At 49.8% G+C, this 21,101-nt stretch overlaps 1 protein-coding gene across 2 annotated transcripts in view; it reads right to left on the minus strand.

Moving 5' to 3' along the window:
- Nucleotides 1-491: 491 nt before the first annotated feature.
- The window catches only part of LOC147639884 (vesicle transport protein GOT1-like), a 65,657-nt gene continuing 45,047 nt past the window's right edge, over nucleotides 492-21,101 (minus strand). Inside the window, exons 5-6 of one of the 2 annotated variants that reach the window (XM_086775036.1) lie at nucleotides 1,169-1,218; nucleotides 492-1,020 (exon numbers count right to left, since the gene is read on the minus strand). In XM_086775036.1, the coding sequence (XP_086631162.1) occupies nucleotides 1,013-1,020; nucleotides 1,169-1,218 (58 nt within the window). In that variant the 3' untranslated portion in view covers nucleotides 492-1,012. Of the gene's footprint in view, nucleotides 1,021-1,136; nucleotides 1,219-21,101 lie in introns of both variants that reach the window. The other variant, XM_086775026.1, reaches the window with a different exon arrangement.

Raw genomic sequence — 21,101 nt, forward strand, 5'->3', positions numbered from 1 at the left:
AAATAAATCTTTGAAAGTATTAACACAACCACATCAAAAATAACATGTTGAGAAAAGTATCAAATCTATATGTAGGCATATGTCATGCAATTGAAAAATATTGCTCAATCAATACGGACATACCAAACAGGTTGGAACAAATATGCACATCTTCTGTAAGTTGAAGACTTTATTACAAGGAAAAGCGATCATGTGCTATACTCCGGTGATCATTTGCCGATCAAGGCATGCAACCAAATGTCGTGTCCCAAAACACATCCCTACAAGGGCCTTTCCACCGGTTGAGCTGGTGCCTTTGACTTTCCACTTGATTCACTGCCTATGTGCCATTTACACCCAGTCATTCTGAATAACACTTGCTCAAAACGGACGTACTAGTCATGTATCCTTCCGTCTTATTACGGACATTTTTAAGAAAGGTTTTTCAACATTCGAGTTGACTTGTCAAATGAGAAATAAAACTCCAGTGCATGAAAAGGGATAATTTTCACAAAAAGAAAAAGGGAAATTTTTCCACGAAAGTAATGTTTTAGCTAGACATCTTGCACCATGACAGCACAGAATTGTTCAGAGGGGCCTTGACTTTTAAAAAAAATTACACAGAAATAACAGGATATGAAGCATCTTCTTGACATTGCTAACAAACCCAACAGCATCTGAGAGATTCCAAAAACGGACAAAACAGATGTATATACTTCAATGACTAAGTCTAGCTTTTTCTCCTCTGTATGCAATACCATGAAATGTTCTAGAACACACTTGGCAGAGTCCCAAATAGCTCCTCCCAAGAACCGTGGGAGTCCTCCCCTTCTATCATTTACATAAGCAAATCATTTGCTAATTTGAGTCTGTCACTGTTTGCTCGTGTTCACACCCCAAACACTGCTTCTGGACGAGGCCCACTACATGGTGCCCTTCTTCTCATTCTGGAGTTCAATCCCCAACCAGATCCTACCCCTTGTGAGCAGCTGTTGCTGCACATCATACAGGTACTCTCCGCTGCCGAAAACGGTCAAAAAACTACAAGGGCAAACTCGATAAGATCAGGACTGCAATAATTACATGCATTCATTAAAGGTTGCAAATTTTGAAGCGAATGTGACAGTTAAGTGACCCCAAGAAATACACATGCTCACCGATAGAAAGAAAGGCTGCTGGAAAAACCAACCTATGACTGGAATTCTCGACAGGAAAACAAACACCGTGGGCATAAAACCACTGGACAAACAATACAGCAATGTCAGTACTTTTCGTATGCCAATAAAAGAATTTCACACCCAGGTTGGTTTAAAGATACTCCTACATTCTTCTTGGAAAAAAAAAAGATACTCCGACCTTCACGGCCTTCTCCTTCTATCCAAAAGTAAACTAGTAAACATCGAAAGAATTTCTAGACAAACTTACCAATCAAAGATAAGCAAAGGTGGCATACCAAGGTGACAGCATAAAGTAGGTATAGTGTAGCTACACCGGCTAGGCGTGAATGTCCTTGGGCACTTCACACTTAATATGTAAAAGCCACATTGCACATAACAACTGAATGATACATCATTGCACAAGATAATCTCCAAAAGAGACAAGCACCACCACTAGGGCCGCAAACGGGAAGTGAACACGAAATGCTGATCTAAATAGCCTGGACACCAGTCTCATACACGTGGAGGGAAGTGAACATGAAACTATCGTTCCAAGACCACACACAAACAGGCGATCTCGAAATAGAGCCTGGCTGACACCCTCACAGAGACCCTGGCTCAAGCCTCCCTAGTACGAGTACACAAACAAGTACAGGTACAAGTACACGAACAAGTACGAGTATATGATCATGTACTGGTATGCGGTGTCAGTAGCAGGTACTCAAAGAGGTACACTTGGTGCCCATTCACAGCACATACATCTGGTACTGTAGATGTAGGATGATATTCAGCAGGTACTTGCAAGTACAGTAGGGTTTTCAGCATGTACTTGCAGGTACAGTTAAGGTTTCAATGTGTACTTGTAGGTACAGTTAGCATTTCAACAGGTACAAGAGGTACAGTAGGCAGGTATAGCAGTACACAGTCAAGTACAGCAGGTATAGTAGGGTTTCGAGCAGGCATACTTGCAAGTACAGTAGAGTTTCCCGTCGGTACTGCAGGTTTCCAGCAGATGTACTTGCAGTATTGTGGGGTTTCCAGCAGATGTACTGGCAGGAGGTACAGTAGGGTTTCCAGCAGATGTACTGGCAGGTACTATAGGGTTTCCAGCCAGTACTGTAGGTACAGTAGGGTTTCCAACAGATGTACTTCTAGGTACAGTAGGGTTTCAGTAAGTACTGCAGGTACTGTAGCATTTCCAGCCAGTACTGTAGGTACAGTAGGGTTTCCAGCAGAGGTACTTGCAGGTACAGTCGGCAGCAAGTACAGGGCAGCGAGGTGTGTATCTTCTTGGTGTCGATTTGCAGAGAGAGCCCAGCAATGATGTGCTTCCTTTCCGATGAGGGAGAGAGGGAGAGAAGCACTGGTGGGAGAGGTTGGTGAGGGGGGGTGGAAGGGGCCGTGCCCACCTTTAATGAAGATGGGCACCTCCTTGAGTGCCCACTGAATAAAGAGTGTTCACATGAGCAAAAGGGTGCCCAAAGATTGGGCTGCCCATACATGGGTCCCTTGGGCCCCGGTCACTGGCCAGTACTCGCACAGTTCACAGGTGGACGTCCCCTAAATGTGAACTGGACACGTCATAACACACAGTCATGCAAAAACAGTTTCAAGTAGGCAAAGATGCATGCTTACACATTATGCAATGGATATATCTCCCATTCTTGGAACCTATAAATAGCAAGTCTTCCCGAGCACGGAATTAGCTCAGTGGAAAGCCTAATCTGGGATCCCTAACAATGGGTTCCACGTCCTGGCCACATTATGGGTGACATGAGGCCTGCCCCCCCGTAGGTGACGTGAGTCTTGGGTTCAATACAGGTGACACGAAGCTCCCTAGCCTCCCATACCTTGGCACAATATAGGGGAAGACCACTTGGGCGGCCAAATGGTGATACCCCGCCAGCTTCTAAACAATTGACCTCAACTAAAAAGCCCCCAAATATGCCTAAAGAAGTTGTGGGTGATCTTTGAAGTAGACTTCATCGAATAGTTCTTGAACGTCACAAGGTATCACCTTGAAAGCTTAGCAGGCAGCTAGCTTTCTCTCCTTGTGAAACACTACCTTGAAGAACTTCCTCTAGCTCATCAACCTTTGGCGGCTCATCTGTCACAGGCTCTTTTGCCTCTAGCCCCACATACTTCCGCAATAGACTCGCATGAAAGGCATTGTGAATCCTCCAATAATGAGGCAATGCAAGCTGGAACGCAACCTCACTGATCTACTTGATCACCTTAAAAGGTCTGTAATACCTGGTAGAGAGCTTGGGGCATGCTCCCTCCTTTCCTGCCCTCTTACGGAGTCTTGCTTTCTCAAATTTCAGCAATGCCCAATCATTCTCGTGTTGGGGTAAAGGCATTATGCCTACCCTTATAGTGTGTACAAGCCCATAAGTTATAGTACATAGTACACTTAGTACTTTTAATGTACTAAGTGCACTATGTGTACTAGTGCAATATACATGTGTGATAGAGGAGTCACACACTCATCTCAATGAGTTGACTTATCCCCACATATGTCTCTCTCTCTCTCTCTCCCTTCTTCTCTGTGTATGTCTCCCACATGAAAACCTAACCCTAATTCTTTCTCCCATTCAACTGGTATCAGAGCCATGCCGATTGCAACTGCAGCATTTGCTTGAAGAAGCAGGGGTGCGTGTCCACAGGCATTTTGACGCCAACTACAAGGGCCACCGGTTTCACCTCTGTAGCTGAGTTTCTTCAGAAACGCCCTGCCATCAAAGAGGAAAGCGTGGCTCTCTCTCCGCAACTTCTGCTACGCAGGCTGCAACTGAGGCAGGCGACAGCAGCTGCACAAGTCGTTGGTGATCATTGACACGAACGTGCGCTTGCAGCAAACGCTTTGGGCGCTAGACGGCTGGCTACTAGGTGAAGTCGGCGGCAACAAGGACATGGGTCGCAGTGAGTGTGGTAGCGGTCGTGGCTCCCTCGATAGCGCAACTCGTCTCCCAAATCACTAGCGGGCGGCGCTCAGCCCATCGCCTTACGCCGACTCGATAGTTTAACTTAACTTACGCGGGCTACAGGGTAGCACGAAGGGAAGGCAAGCGAGCGAAGAAGAGGACAGACAAGGCTCTTTGGGAGCGTGCCATGAAGTCAGAGATGGATTCTCTGCACAAAAATGGAACATGGAAGTTGGTGCATTTGCCTATAGGCAAGAAGGTTTTGCCTTGCAAATGGGTTTACAGGCTCAAAGTTGCACTAGATGCAAAGCCAAGATACAAAGCCACGTTAGTGGCTAAGGGCTTCAAGCAGGAATATGGCGTGGACTTTGATGAGATCTTCTCTCCAGTGGTCAAAATGACCACACTTAGAGCTGTATTAGCTTTGGTTGCTCATGATGATCTGGACTTGATTCAGATGGATGTGAAGACTGCTTTTCTTCACGGTGATCTCCATGAGGAGATATATGTGCAACAGCCAGAGGGTTATGCAGTGAATGGAAAGGAGAAGCTTGTATGCAAGCTGAAAAAGAGTCTTTATGGGCTCAAACAGGCACCAAGGGAATGGTATCATAAATTTGATACATTCATGAAATCCCAAAAATTCAGGAGAAGTGACATAGATCACTGCTTATACACCAAGAAAGCTTTGGATGGCAGTCTATTGATCCTCATCTTGTATGTTGATGATATGTTGATTGCCGGAAAATCTCGTAAAGAGATGGATGCCTTGAAGAAGAGGCTGCATCAAACCTTTGATATGAAGGATTTGGGTGATGCAAATCACATCTTGGGTATGCGGATACTTCGGGACAGAAATCAGCATGTGTTGTATTTGTCTCAGAAGGAATACATTGGCAAAGTTTTGCAGAGGTTCAATATGGACGGGGGGAAGAAGACTAGTACTCCTTTGCCTCCATATGTGAAACTCAGTGCTATGGATAGCCCACAGTCAGATAGAGACAAGGCTGATATGGCCAAGATTCCGTATGCTTCAGCTTGTGGCAGTCTCATGTATGCCATGGTTGCTAGTAGGCCGGACATTGCATTTGCAGTGGGAGTGGTTTCTAGATACATGGCCAAACCTGGCAAGAAGCATTGGGAAGCAGTGAAAGGTGTCATGAGATACCTAAAGGGCACACAGGATATGTGCATTTGTTTTGGCAAACAGGATGCATTAGTGCATGGTTACACGGATTCAGATTATGCCGGTCATCCAGATAACCGGAGGTCTACTACCGGTTATGTGTTTACATTCACAGGAGGTGCTGTATCATGGATATCCAGGATGCAAAAGTGCACTGCCTTATCTACTACAGAGGCCGAGTATATTGCAGCCACAGAGGCTTGCAAGGAGGCATTATGGCTATCTCGGTTAGTGGTTGATTTAGGTTATAGAGGGGATATTCCATTGTTGCATTGTGACAGTCAGAGTGCCATCCAGTTGGCAAAGAACCCTGTCTTTCATGCAAAGACGAAGCATGTGGATGTGAAGTATCACTTCATCCGAGAGGTGATAGAGAACAAGCAAATTCAGCTTGTTAAGATTCATACAGATGACAACTCGGCTGATCTGTTGACAAAGAGTTTGCCTCCGGAGCGGTTTGCTCATTGCAGACACTTGATGGGCATTGGATGAGCCAGTTTCAGCTTTGATATGGCCTTATATATTATCATGTACATGCTGATTTTTCTTTTCCTTCATTTAAGGGCACTTTGCCTTTAAGTGGGAGGTTGTTGGGGTAAAGGCATTATGCCCACCCTTATAGTGTGGGCAAGCCCATAAGTTATAGTACATAGTACACTTAGTACTTTTAATGTACCAAGTGCACTATGTGTACTAGTGCAATATACATGTGTGATAGGGGAGTCACACAATCATCTCAATGAGTTGACTTATCCCCACATATGTCTCTCTCTCTCTCTCTCCCTTCTTCTCTGTGTATGTCTCCCACATCAAAACCTAACCCTAATTCTTTCTCCCATTCATCTCGTTGATGTCCACCTCTCTTCTATGCTTGTCCGCAGCCCTCTTATGCTTATCCTGTGAAAGAGCAATGCCTGTCTGCACTTGTGCAAAGGCAACAGCGAGATCTCTGGCATACTCAATCAGCTACAAAGATCTCATCCTTAGTGCGTAGAATGGGTGGCAATATCACCTCCATAAACAATCTCAAACAGGCCTTTCCTGTGGAGGCATGCACTGTGTTGTTATATGCAAACTCTATCAACGCTAAATACTTCTCCCAAGCTGTTTTTTAATCTGCAACATAATATTTGAAAAGATCCAACGCAACTGAATTTCTAGCCTCACTATGCTTATCCGTTTGGGGGTGAAAAGCCGACAAGCAGTTCAGCTTAGTGCCCATATTGTCAAACAGAGCACTCCAAAAGAGACCCGTAGTCCTGGGACTTAGGCATACCATAGTGTTTGCTCAAGCTTAATGGTCTTCTTGACCGGCAAGAAGTGTGCCTGCTTGCTAAAGCTAACAACAATGGTCCAAATAGCATCATTGCCTTGATGAGTACCAAATCCATGATAAAGTTGATTCCAATACTTTCCCATGGCTGCCAGAGAATAGGCAACTATTGAACTGAAGCCTTTTGCTTGTCAAACTTGATCTTCTAGCATGTGATACATGTACGTACATATGCCTCAATATCCTTGTGCATACTTAGCCAAAAGAAATAGTGCTCAATCATGCACGTAGTAGGTATGATACCTCTATGTCCTGCATACAGAGAAGCATGGCACTCATCAATGACTTTTTGCCTCATGTTTGACACAACACATAAGCAATTATCCTTCATGAGATACCCCTCTTTGATCACATAAGAGGCATGTAGATGTCCAACCACTAAACATGCCTAAAATCAGCATTTGAATGGTATAATTCACACAAGTCCCCATGTGAGGCAACTGACACTATAGCTACGTATGGCTTTCTGGACAATGCATCTGCCACCACATTCTTCTTTCTTGGAGTGTGCTTAGTCTGAAAATGAAACATAGCAAGAAGTTTGCCATCCTCTTATGCTTCTCTGAAAGCTTCCTTTGCGTTAAGAAGTACTTAGCCTTAGGCTTTGATGATCTATCTTGCCCATAAAATCAGTCCCAAGAAGGTAGTATTTCCAAATAGCCAAGGCATGAATTACAACCAACTTCTCATAGATACCCCAAAAAAGCTCTGCATCATGCAAACGACGCCTTTCATAAGCTCAGCATGTCCTTCTTGATCCAAGACAGCCCCAATGCAACTTCCGGTTGCACCGCACTCCACACAGAAAGGTTTATGTAAGTCTGGGATGACTAACACAAGCCCACTCATAATGGCATCCTTGAGGCGAAAGAAAGCCTCTTTCTCATCAACTGTCCATTTGAAGACTACCTTCTCCTTAGTGAGCTCATGCAATGGCAAAGCAATCCATGCAACGTTCCTGATAAAACGCTTGTAATATGAGCATAAACCCAAAAAGCTTCGAACTTCATGTACGGAAGATAGCTCACGCCAATTTCGAACGGCTTCAATCTTCGCAGGATCCATCCTAACACCATTCTTTGATGTGCCCAAAATAGTGAATCTCGGAAAGGAAAATTTCACTCTTTTTCGCATAGATGCAGAGCTTGTAATTACGAAGCTCTTCAAACACAATAACAAATGTTGGCGGTGTTCCTGCTCATTCTTGAAAAATACCAAGATATCATTGAAAAACACACCTGTGAATTTTCGATGCTCACTAAAAATGCGATCCATCATTCTATTGAACGTGGCCGGGGCATTCGTGAGACCAAACAACATAATCAAAAACTCATATAACCCAAATGGAATGTCGCTTTGTATACATCTTATGGTACCACACGCCCCTGGTGATACCCACTCTTAAGGTCAATGCGACTGAAACACACACACCCATCAGGTTCATCGAGGATGTCATCTATACGCGGTATTGGAAACTAGTTCTTGATAGTAAGTTTATTTAAAGCTTGGTAATCCACACATACGAAAGGAACCATCCTTCTTCTATACAAGCAAAACCAGTAGCAATATGGCGAAGAGCTTGGCTCAACCAATCCTCGGTCCAATGGCTCCATCGCGTGTTTCATAATCTCCTCTTGTTATGATGCTCCGCTTACCATCCATGTGGATCTATTTGGTGGGGAGCTACCCGGCACCAAATCAATGCGGTGATCCTCGTCGCGTCTCTCAGGAGGTAACTCTCTTGGCAACGCATCTACAAAACAATATTTGTATGCATCTAATAATTTCAACCTATCACTCGTAAGAGTGTCTATCTGTACATCATCATTTTTAACATTTACACGTACAAAAACCAAGTATGCAGAAACACTCTTTTTTATTGCTTTATTAATTTGAATATGAGATACAACTGGGATGGAGTTTCCCTCTTGGCCAGCATCAATAATATGCATGCGGCCCTTATGCATAAAAGTAATCCTAGTGGTTTTATACTCCTTGCATGGCTCTATGCGGTGATGCTATGACTTTCCCAGCAATACATCACATCCCTACAATGGTGCAACCAAGAAATTCTCATGATCAAGATAACCCTAGATGTGTATGCGCAACTTTCCACAGATAGGGGTCGCTTGCACTTGCTTGCCCACAAAAGCGGCCTCTGCCTCAATATGGAGTCCCATGTCCCCTACATCAATGTTCAATGCGGATGCCAATGAAGTTATCTATGGCACAATCATCAAACATAAAGAGTGCGGGCTGATCCTTGAGCTATCCCCAAGCCTTGCAAACCATCCTCTCTTTGTCTTTATTTCTTGAATTCCCTTGCACATCAGGAATGGCACGCACAGCATTTACCCTCCTTGGAATATTGCTCCCTTTGCTCATGACTTGTGCTTTTTCTGAGAGGCATCCTTAGGTTGCATATTTTCAGCCTTCCCACCACTCTTTACATCTTTCACAGAAGGTTTAGCATGTTGTCCGCTCGATTGCTGGTTATGACCAGCCCTCTCTTTGCCCTTGAAAGCTTGGTCTCCTTTACCAAAACGCTACAATTTATGTTCCAATTGCTTGGTGGCAAGAGCGGTTGTTATATAGTCCTGCAAGATAGCATTGTGGTGAGTATCTTGTAGACCGGTTAAAGTCCACGCTTAAACTTTCTTTTCTTCTTGGGCTCACCCACAAACAAGAATGGTGAGACCTCCAAGTAGATCTTCCAAAACTTGTTTACATATGTCTGCACGGACTCATTGTCCTTCTGCTCAATCTCATCCCATTTGCTCATGATCTTCTCCACGGCATTGCGAGGCAAGAATTGCGCATAAAATCCTTCTTTAAATTGCTCCCATGTTTGAACGGGGCTCCTAGAGAGCTTTTATGTGATCCACCAATGGGTAGCTGAGCCCTTTAGAAACATGCTTACATGGCGACTCTTGGATTTCTCAGAGAATTCCTCATCACTGAAGACAATGTTAAACTGGGCTATAAAAGTCGTTGCCTTGCTTGCATCATAATCACCATGATAGGCTTCAAACTTTACAGATTTATCACCTACTTTAAATTCTTTAAGCCTCTTAGCATGGTGACCCTCTCTTCCAACTTTCTCTTCCCCTTATCCAATAAGTGCATGCATAAGACATCGACGAGAAACATGCGCGTGGAGGCATGTGCTCTATGCAACAGTCACTTGTGCAAAGGTGGCCTTCCGATACTTGCATTCACATAAGGATCCATGCATGAGACTCATTCACCATGGGTATACTCGGTAGCATGAGTGGCAAGTGATACATAATCAATTGTGGCTGTCCCAGCATTATGCACAACTCTCAGCCTACGGGGCTCATCTCTAGCCAATTCCATAGGCAAAGCGTGGTGGCTAACATGCCTCTCACTTTCCCCATGGGAAGCAAGCATTCACATGTACATTAACATCATGTTTGCCACTCTCTTTGTCACCCATGTGGGGTGGAGGCTTGCTTGGAAGTCATGGAAGCCTCATCTTTGTGCACATAAGACTTGATCCTACGAGACATAGCATTACCTCTCTCCCCATGCGGGGGTTCTTTCACACAAAGCTCCTCGCATTGCCTTTCACCGAATCTCCAATGCGTATAAGGTAGTTGAGGTCTACCTCTCAGGGATTCATACCCAATTCCATTGCCATAGAATCCACAGTGTGTGCCACCATAGACTCGGCCTTTGTGGCCTCCATAAGCTTGTGAACCTGCAGATTCTCATAGAGCATCTTGAGCTCTTCTTCCCTGGCATACAACTATCTTTTTACATGCTCAATCTCTGCTTTCAATACATTTGGGTCATCCTCTTGCATCTTCTCATTACCTCGAGAAGGTTGTGACACATGTATTTGCTCCTCTATATAACCTGCATGCATATGCTTATTGCCCAAGGCTTCAAAAGCATGAGTACCACTTGCTTGGCCATGTGAACTAGCTGCTTGACCACTTTGTGCATGGCTGTCCAACTACACGGAGCCCAATGCCCAACCGACCGTTTTCCACTAAAAAGAGAAACAAGCATGCTTTGATACCAGTGTCACTACACCAGCTAGATGTGAACATCCTTGGGCACCGTCTCATGAACAATGCGCACATGACACTTAATATGTAAAAGCCACATTGCACATAACAATTGAATGATACATCGTTGCACAAGATAATCTACAAAAAGACAAGCACTGCACAATACACCACCACTGTGGCCGTGAAAACCCCCCCCCCTCCCTTTCTCAATACTAAAGTATATTATCGGAGTATTTAAATTTGTACAAAGTTCCAAGGGCTTGCCAGTCAGATAATCCAATGCAATGTAGGTATGAAGACAAGTTACCCAAACAAAAGTGTTGTAGCAGTTTGTCCATGCCGCACTCGTGGAATAAGTCTAAATAGCCTGGCCACCAGTATCATACACCTAGAGGGAAGTGAACGTGAAACTGTCGTTCCGAGACCATGCATAAACAAGCGTTCTCGTACTAGAGCCTGGCCACCAGTATCATACACCTAGAGGGAAGTGAACGCGAAACTGTCGTTCCGAGACCATGCATAAACAAGCGTTCTCATACTAGAGCCTGGCTCACACCCTTGCAAAGACCGTGGCTCAAGCCTCCTTGGTACGAGTACACAACCAGGTATAGGTACGCGAACAGGTATGAGTACATGAACAAGTACTAGTATGCGGTGTCAATAGCAGGTACACTTGGTCCCGGTTCACCACACGCACATCTGATATTGTAGATGTAGGATGATATTCAGCAGGTACTTGTAGGTACAATAGGCATGCACTTGCAAGTATAGTTACGGTTTCCGTTTGTACTTGTAGGTACAGTTAGGGTTTCAGCTTGTGCTTGTAGGTACAGTTAGGGTTTCAGCCTGTATTTGCAGGTACAGTCGGTGTTTCAGCTTGTACTTGCAAGGACAGTTAGGGTTTCAGCAGGTACACCGTCAAGTACAACAAGTACACAAGGCACTACAGCAGGTACACTAGTCAATCTCCAAGAGACCTGGCTGGTCCTATGCTCAAGGCACCCCATGATACATGCGTTTGAGCCCCCAATATGTGGCCACTTGGTAAACATATCAGGGGGTTCCAGACCAAAGGCTGCAGAAGCCGCTCCTCAGAAGGACCAAAGAGGGGGGAACAACCTCTCTTGTGTGTCACCAAACCCTCTCGTGCACGTCCATCACCTGTGGGGATAATGGGGCACCTGTGAGAGAAGAGATCGGAAGAAATCAGTGGCGATGGCTCTCACATGGGGGGGATCAGAAACAATAGCTCCATCCTCACCACGCAGCCTGCGAATACCATCTCTCCTCCTCTGGGGGTTGGCTATCTCGAAGAAATCTCCTATGACTATGTCCCCAGTTTGAGTCCAGAATGAAGCTCTAGGGTGGTATTTGTACTCCGCCCTCCTCTCCTCAATGGATCTAATCTCCATGCGGGCAACAGCTAGCTGACTCTCAATCCATGGGCTATCTGGGAAACGCTCCTGAAGCCGTTGTAAAGAGGCTAGACCCCTCCTCAGACTCCGCTCCTGCTCCCGAAATCCCTCCAATCTGCTCTGGGCTGCCTCCTGCAAGGAACCGTTGATCTCCCCTAGGCCAACATCCAATGTGCACGCAGCAGAGCCTGAGATAAAGTCCAGTCCCGCCCAAATCTACTCCATCCTGCTCTGTAGATCTCGAAGTACTGAATGAGGCTGTCCGAAATCTTGGAGCTCCTATGCATGTCATGACTCCAGGGATCTTCTAGGGACAGAATAACCAAGGAGTGATCTGAAAAAGTAGTGCCTGCCAAGATACCAATCATGCCCCCACGGCTACAAGCCCACTCATCAACGTAAACCTATCAAATCTAGAGAGGTTGAGGCCACTGCTTCTCCTATCCGATCTCAAGAAGCTAAGGCTCCTAGGGCTACTGGAAGATACCAAGGGTCTTGTCATGTAGGCTGTAATGCCTGTGACCGACGGCAGACCGGATGGCCATGTCCGGGGTTCAGTGGGAGAGGACGCCCATGCGGAGTCGTGGGCGGCCAGGCTAGTGTGGACGGCAGGCCACACACTATATAGCCTGGGGGATGAGGGGCAATCCTCATTCTTCCTCTATGGCTGGGTGGTGAGCCAGAGGCCGTCCCCTCTTGTGGTAACGCCCGTAGCGGCGTTACGGATATCTAACACTGGTATCAGAGCGTGGTTCGAGGGGATCATGAGAGTCCGCGCGTGAACGGGGGACCGGAGCCCACTCGATGGTTTTCATCCACAATCTTCTCACCCTTATCTGGAATGGAGGGTGTGGAAGGAGGCGGCCAAGGAAGAATGGAAGGGAAGAACTCTCTCTCTCTCCCCGTAGCACACAGCAAGCAACATCACAGGTAAGCAAAGCATCTCGTTTTGTTTGTTTTTCTCTGCGTTGAAATTGTCTGCCAAAGATGCGTTGAAGCTGTGTGTAAGGGGGGGGGGGGGGGGGGGGGGGGGGGAGGGGGGGGGCGCAGACCCGAAAGCGTTGAAACACACGACTGTGTGTGGGGGGCGACACCAGCCCCACGACCTGCAAAAGCAGCGCAGCATAGCGCCTGCTTTGAGGTGGGGCACAGAGCCCATGGAGCGCCTGCTTTGACGTGGGGCGAAGCGCAGCCCCTCTGCGAAGATTAGCCCACGAGCCCCACGGCTGCGTTGAAGAGCCTGGGGGGGGGGGGGGGGCGACTTGCGTTGAGTGGGGGGGGCGAAGAACAGCATTCAGCCCACGCGTTGAAGATCAGCCCCACGCGTGAAGGGGAAGCTCCGTCGTGTAGCGCAGTTGGCTAGCGCGTAGGTCTCATGGCGCGAGGAGCCTAGGCGGCCAGCCAAAGGCCAGGCCAGCCAGGCCGGCCAGGCCAGCCGGCGGCGGCGGCGGCCAGCCATGGGCAGCCAGCCAGGCCAGGCGGCGGCGGCGGCCAGCCAGGCGGCGGCCACCGGACAGCCGGCGACAAACGGCCAACCACCAACGCTGCAAGCACCCGCGACAGCAGAAAAAAAATCATTTATTTTTTTTTAAATATATTTTCATTCTTCATTTTTATGAATCATGAAAATAACGGGCGGCCAGCCCTTGATGCCATCACATATGGGCCTACCCAACGCATAGCTGACAACGGGAGGCCAGCCAGAATCGTGTGGACACTCCCTATGGGCGGGCGGCCACGCCCGAAGCGGCGAGGGCCGGCCCGGCCCGTTATTTTATTTTATTTTATTTTTAAAAAAACAAAAACAAAAACAACGGCACAACCCACGAAACAAACCCAACACGGCCGTCGCGCCGTGTGGCCGTAGTGCCCGTTTTCCACGAAAGAGACCCACCGCACACGGCCGTAGCGCCGCGTGCTAAGAGAGAGACAAATCCCACGGCCGAATACCGAGTCCTTCGAGAGAGAGCCGTTCTATGGCCGTTGTGCCTAGTGAACACGTCTATGACCGTAGCGCCTCGAAAGTAGCACATGTGGTGATCACACATTTGGTTCAGAGAGACTAAATTTAAGCTGAGCATAGACTTAGTATTAACCATCAAAGTCACGTAGTTTGGCTATAGTGTAAATCTGAAACCGCGGTGTGTTTTACTTGGGCTAAGAGGACCGGCAATGGCGTCAGTTGTGCCCAAATTAGACGAAGTGCTTATCACGAGAAATCAAGGTAAGCCTAATTGAGCCGTAGTGCTCATAACCCTTCACAATCTTTTAACAGCTGCTCGAAGATTGTGATAAACTTTGGCAAATGAAAACCATGTACAAGCGTAGTCTTGATGTGGTTATGCCTTGTGTCCAAACAAGTTGCTTACTGTTTGTAGCAACAAGAGAGCTGGCCAGAGGCAAGCTGGCCCTTGTTGGTAATAACAAAATAGTGTCACTACTTGGGCCTAGAGAGTGGTGACTAGTTTTATTTAGTCACGTGATTGCCTGGTAAAAGTAATCCCTAAGGTGTGTATTACTTGGGATAAAGGGGCTAGCAGTGCTGCTAGCAGTATTCAATGGAATGGTTTATCTAGGAGTACTAATCTGAGGGATTAGCATACGCCTAGATAATAATAGCAGATTTAGGATTGATTTGTAGAAATCAAAGGTAAATCTGAAAGGGTATAGTCTTGAGATGTAATGCTCAATGCCCTTATAGAAGTTGATCGAAGAGAACTGTTCTTAAACTTACTAGCATGGTTTTCTCTTCTTTTTATTGCCATGCGTTGACATCCCACTGCTCGAGAGTTTGTGGTGATCTTTCGAGGGGGGAAAGAGCTTTTTTATATGTCACATCAATTGGTTTGGTGGTAATTTGATGGTATGGGACATCAAATTCTCACGGAAGCGATTGTAGTCTTGGTGGAATGGGACGCCAAGGCTTGTGCATGTAACTTGACTCTTTGGCAGGTCTGTATGTACACTTGTCTGTAGTGATAAAGTGTGCAAGATAAAATTTGAACTTTGAAAATTACCAAATATAGCCATAAGTTGGGATAAAACCCAGTTACAGAGTTCGGAGAAACTCTAGGTAGCAAGACCATGATGGTGTACTAGTGTAACAGAGTGATTTAGTTTCGGAGTGATCTAAATCTAGAGGTTAGCATTCAACACACAGGCTGCTCGCTGAAGCTCCCGATACCACCCTGCTCTGCGCACCTTCGCCCCCCCCCTCCTCGCGCCTTCCTTCCGCCCCCCGCTAGCTCCCCTCTGCTCGTCGCTGCGCCCCCCCTCTCCTTCCTCGCTGCTGCGCCGCCCCCCCCTCCTTACTCGCCGCTTCGCCTTCTCCCCCTTCTTCGCCATTTCGCCATCCCCCCCCCGCTCCGCCTGGTCGCCATCCCCCCCCCGCTGCCGCCTGTTCCCCCCCGCTGCCGCCTGGTCGCCTTCCCCCCCGCCGCCGCCTTTTCGTCATCCCCCCCCGCTGCCGCGTGTTTGCCCCCCCCCCGCCTCTTCGCCTCCTCTCGCCCGTTTCCTTTCAGCAGCGCCCCGCCCCCTCCTTCTCGCATTGTCGCCGCCCCCCCCCTCTGGGCCTCTCCTCCCCCCTTTGCGCCGCCCCCCCCCTCCCTCCTCTGTCGTGCTGCTTTTCACCCCTTGGGGGTTTTTGTTTTTTTTTCCCTCATCGTCATCCGTCCTTCCGCCTCTTGGTGTGCAGCCCGCTTCTTGCAGGTTTTCCGCTTTCGCCTCGCCTTCGCTTGAGCTTCAGACTCTGATGGAGACTCCTCCCGCCTCGCCTCAGAGGGACTCTTCCGCAGCCCCCTCGCCCGCCCCCGAGGTCATCCCCATCAGGCTTTCTCTTTCGCCGGAAGAGGAAGCGAGCCTCACCGCAGAGGTGGAACGCCTTCAGGCTCACTCCACCATCTGCCGTATAGTCGGCACTCGCCCCAGCAGAGGGGAGATCAGGGATCTACTTCAGGCTCGCCTTCTTGCAGATGTGGGCAAGATCCTTGATGTACAGCTCTTGGGCCGGGGACATTATCAGATCGAGTTCGAGGCCGCCCAGAGCGTTGCCAAGGTCCTTGCCATGAGTCCTCTGGATATCAGGGGTGCTCGGGCTTTCTTCAGGCCTTGGCAGCATGGATTTGATCCAGCTGCGGCGGAGCAGGGAGAGCGCCTCTTCCATATTACAGTCTGTTTCCCTGGTCTCCGCCGGGAGTATCTTCCGCTCCTCTCCAGGCTCGGAGCATTGGTGGGCTCGGTTCTTGAGACGGGCCCCTCAGCAGCTTCAGTGGTGGCCAGAGCAGCTGGGCTACCTTCGGTCAGAGTGTTGGTATCTGACATCTCCTCCCTTCCTAAGGTCATTCAGCTACCTAGGATAGGGGGGGGGTGGATAGATCAGAGAGTGGAGTTCTCGGGGCTCCCGAACCAGTGCTTCATTTGCAGGCAGGTCGGTCATTTGGCCAAGGCCTGCCCTCGCAGGAGACCTCGGCCCTCACCACAGCAGCAGGCCACGGATGGCCCGCCCACAGATTCGGCTCGGCAGGCTGCCTCAGGGACACCTGCTCAGGCCACAGAGACCTCGGAGTGGCAGCCTGGACAGGGGCGCCGTCGAGGGAGACAGCCACAGCAGCACGCCCAGGTACCGCTGCAGCAGCAGCCACAGTCTCAGCCTCACTGGGTTCCCGTGAGGAACAGATTTGCTCCCCTTCAGGAGGAGACCCCTACAGCGACCGAGGACCAGGAGATGCCAGCTCCCCCTCCTTCACCTCCCCCACACCCATCCCCTCCCACCGCCTCGCTTCCATCATCGCCGCCTCCCGCCCCCGCTCCGGTCTCGGCAGCGGCTCCCTCTCCTCCTCCCTCGCCTCCCCCTCCTCCCCCTCCGCCCGCCTCGCCTTCCCGGGAGGTCCTGGCAGCTCCCTGGCGCTCACCTGCAGTCCGGAGGGCGCTGAGCACTGACCTCGCTCGAGCATCACAGAGGAGACCTATGCCGATTAGGGCCTCACGGATTTCATCTATCCGCAGTCGGCTGAGTCGCCTCGGCATTCGACAGCGCTCGACGGCGTTTGATTATACCTTCACACGGCTCTTTGGAGCAGAGGGCCCCCATGAGCCAGCACCCATCCGAGTGCATGTAGTGATACCTCCGGCCCGCGGGGAGGAGGCACTAGACTCAGCGGTGGCCTTCTCGTTCCCTCTTTGTGGACCTTGTGACCGGGAGTGGACTCTAGAGCTCGCTCTCAGCACGTTGAAGACTCAGGCAGTTGAGTTTTCTCATCACATGAGCGATTTGGAGGTTACAGATGTGCTAGGCCGACTTTGGGAGTTGGCTCATTTTGTCTTGGATCCCGGGGGTGTGGATACATCCGGGATTCGGCATTTGGTCGTGCGCATAGTTGCAGATTTGGCACGCGACCCAGGATATGTGAGTATTCACGAGGTTACTATGTCAGAGCAGGAGGCAGTCGCCATGGGTCACAGCCACTGGCGCCTGATCCGGGATTCTTGCAGTACACCGGGTGGGCAGACTCGCAGCCGTTCGGATGGGGACTACTCTCCATCCAAGCCGCTTGCGAAGGCCCGCCGCACGGCTGAGACAGCATCCACCTCAGTAGGACATCCATGAGGATCATCTCATGGAATGTTCAGGGCCTTGGCGGAGCACACTTTATACGCTATCGAGGCTGCTTGAGGCAGGAGCTACAGAGATGCCTGGTTGGTGGCAGCATTGACATTCTGATGATGCAGGAGCACCACTTGGGTGAGAGCAGGATCCGGAGATATGGTTCGGTGATGCCTGGTAGATGGGACACTTTCTGGTCTGCAGGGTTTGGTCCTTTGGGTGGACAGGGAGGAGTATGCATGGTTATTGCAGATGCATGGCGGCAGGCCATTGTGGATCGAGGGATCATTGTGCCTGGTAGAGCACAGTATGTCATTCTGAGGATGCATGATGAGCTATTGGGTGTGCTCAACATCTATGCGCCCAATCATGCTAGTGCCAGAGCAGAGTTCTGGACTCAGGTTACAGATGCATTGCCAGAGGCCGCACATTGGTGTGTTGGGGGAGACTTCAACATGCTTGAGGACCCGGCAGATAGGGTGGGAGGCAGTCATGTTACAGTGCACGGCACAGAGCTTGCAGCTTGGGACCGGTTTTGTATGACACTGAGGATCACTGATGCATGGCAGCATGGGGCTTTCTCCCGGTCTCAGGACAGTCTTAGTTTCTCTCGGTCGGATCGCCGGCAGGGAGGGACTAATCTATCTCGGATTGATCGCTTTTATGTGGGCGATTGGTTGGGGGAGCGAGGGGGCTCCGTCGGCATTCTTGCTGGCACCTCATTTTCAGATCATGCGCCAGTTATACTGACTTTGGAGGAGGGGACACGGGAGCCCAGCTTGCAGTTGAGGATCCCAGAGAGGGTACTTGCAGACCCCAGTCTCGCTGAGGACATTGAGAGGATCTGGCATGATAGTCAGTGCTCTGGCCAGGATGCAGCGGGCCAGTGTGCCCAGGGACTCATTGATCTCAGCTCTTTTCTACACGCTGCAGCTTTGACACGACTGGGAGAGATTCGAGAGCGGGAGCAACGGCTGAGACGCAGCCTTGCTTCGCTACAGCGCCTTCAAGAGCAGCAGCCTGCATGTGAGTGGGTGGCGTCCCAGCTGAGCCAGGCACGCCAGGAGGTTAGAGAGGCAGAGGAGCAGAGACATGAGTTTTACTATCGTCGTCAGGCCTCTCAGTGGACGCAGCTTGGTGATAGAGTGACTGGGGAGTTTTTTGAGATCACTGGACCCCGTCATGCGCGAGCAGGGGTTCGCCAGCTTGGTAGACCGGATGGATCGATAGCTACTGAGCTCGGGGAGATCAGAGCCATTGCCACTGCTTTTTATCGTGACTTGCTTTCAGCGGAGCCAGCCACTGACGATCGAGATGTATGCAGACAGACTGTGTGGGCCCATGTGCAGAGGAGGGTCACAGACCATATGCGCACAGTTCTAGGTGCGCCTCTATCAGAGATTGAGCTTGCCGAGGCCTTGAGGGTCCTGCCGCGACATAGTTGCCCAGGGGAGGACGGACTGACGCCGGCCTTTTTTATGCGCTATTGGGACCTTTTGGGGCCAGGCCTCCGCAGGGGCTTTCAGCATGTTTTGGACACTGGGGAGATGCCGCAGAGCTTTTCAGAGGGCTTGATCTATCTTATCCCCAAGGGGGAGGGAGTATCGGATGACATTCGGCATTGGAGGCCTATTACGATCCTCAATACTGTATACAAGGTCTTGGCAAAGGCCTTGAGTTTGAGGATCCAGCCCTTCCTGGGGGAGTTGATTCATGCTACTCAGACAGGATTTGTCAAGGAGCGCAGTATCCTTGACAACATCTTTACTTTCTGGGAGGCGACGGCCCGAGCTAGGTTCCTTGGCGAGGACTTGGTCGTGATGCTTCTCGATTTTGAGAAGGCATACGATAGAGTTGATTGGGGATTCTTAGAGGGCACTATGCTACGCCTGGGCTTTGAGCCAGGATGGATCAGAGGGGTGGCAGCTTTGTATTCCACAGCTCGCAGCCAGGTGCTGATTGCAGGAGGTCGGGGGCCGAGTTTTGAGCTGACCAGATCAGTCCGCCAGGGGTGTCCTCTCGCCCCTTTCCTTTTTCTCTTCTTTGCGGAGGCTATGAGTATGTATTTGACGGCAGAGGAGGTTGGTTTGAGAGGACTTCAGCTCCCAGTCCGGGGGGAGGATTTGCTTGATGCTGAGTTTGCAGACGACACGGGCTTATTTTTGCATGGCCAAGAGGCCAATCTTATTCGGGCAGAGCAGTCGCTCCAGGTTTTTAGTGCAGCTTCGGGAGCATTGATCAATTGGCGCAAGACAGTGGCCTTTTGGATCAGTAGTGCTCCCACTCCGGCATGGAGTCCGGACCCCGGCTTTAGATGGATTCCTCCCGGCACAGCAGTGCGGTATTTGGGATGCCAGATTGGCCTCGATTTGTCACCTGAGCAGCAGATTGCCCCGCTTCTTCTGAGCATTCGGAAGAAGCTATTGTATTGGAGTACAGCTCGACTATCCTTGGCTGGGAGGGTGGTGGTGGCAAATCAGGTGCTGTTAGCGACTATGTGGTACATTACGTCTTGCTGGATTTTCTCGAGCTCTTGCATCAGCCAGGTACAGAGGCTGATCAGGAACTTTCTGTGGTCTGGGCGGGACGGTCAGCCAGCTCGGGCAAAGGTTGCATGGGCAGTTATTACGCTTCCGCTGGCTCAGGGCGGTTTGGGCATTATAGATCCAGTCGATCAGAGTAGAGCCTTATTGGGGAAGCTTATTGTTCGGGGGTTGCTTCCAGGCGCTGAGCCTTGGAAAGAGCTCCTCTTGCAGCGACTGCAGGCCCGGGCGCCTCCAGCAGGGGGTACTTGGGCACCAGAGATTCGCTGGATATTCATAGAGATGAGGAGGACAGGCCTCAGTAGAGGATGGGAGGACAGATTTGCTTTGAGTATCCTGAGAGCTTGGGAGCTACTGAGACCGGGGCTCTCTCAGCGGCCTCCGTCTTGTGTTGAGGAGCGGGCCAGGCAGCCGCTCATCTGGAGCCCAGCGGTTCGTACAGAGCAGGGTCATATGCTGGGTTCTCGGCCTCGTCTAGCCTGGGGACCTTTAGCGGCAGGCCCAGCTCGTAGTTTTGGAGACTGGCAGGCTTTCTGCAGTCTACCAGAGGAGACCCAGGTGGAGAGGCTGAGTCACTTCAGAGGGGGGTTGATTATGAGGGATGATATTCAGGAGGCACTTTCAGAGGAGTGGTTCACACCTCTCGAGCCAGTGGCCCCACGGTGGATGGGTGCCTTCACACAGTTGGAGATCCTGATTGCTGTCAGAGCTAGTACTGAGGATGGCAGATGCCTCTATTATGAGATTCAGGATGAGGGCCGACTCCAGAGAGTGGAGGTGGAGTCGCCTTTGGTTGCAGAGTGCACCTTTCAGAGGATTCGGGTAGTGGCTGCCGCTTCTCGGAAGTGGCATATTGACCCCGACCCTGCTGACGTGCTCCCGGATTGGCGTATATGGGCATATGCAGCGCGCCCCTTGGCCCGGC

This window comes from Cibotium barometz, chromosome 3, assembly GCF_041138505.1.
Source record: "Cibotium barometz isolate CiBa-2024 chromosome 3, ASM4113850v1, whole genome shotgun sequence".
Taxonomy (NCBI): Eukaryota; Viridiplantae; Streptophyta; class Polypodiopsida; order Cyatheales; family Cibotiaceae; genus Cibotium; species Cibotium barometz.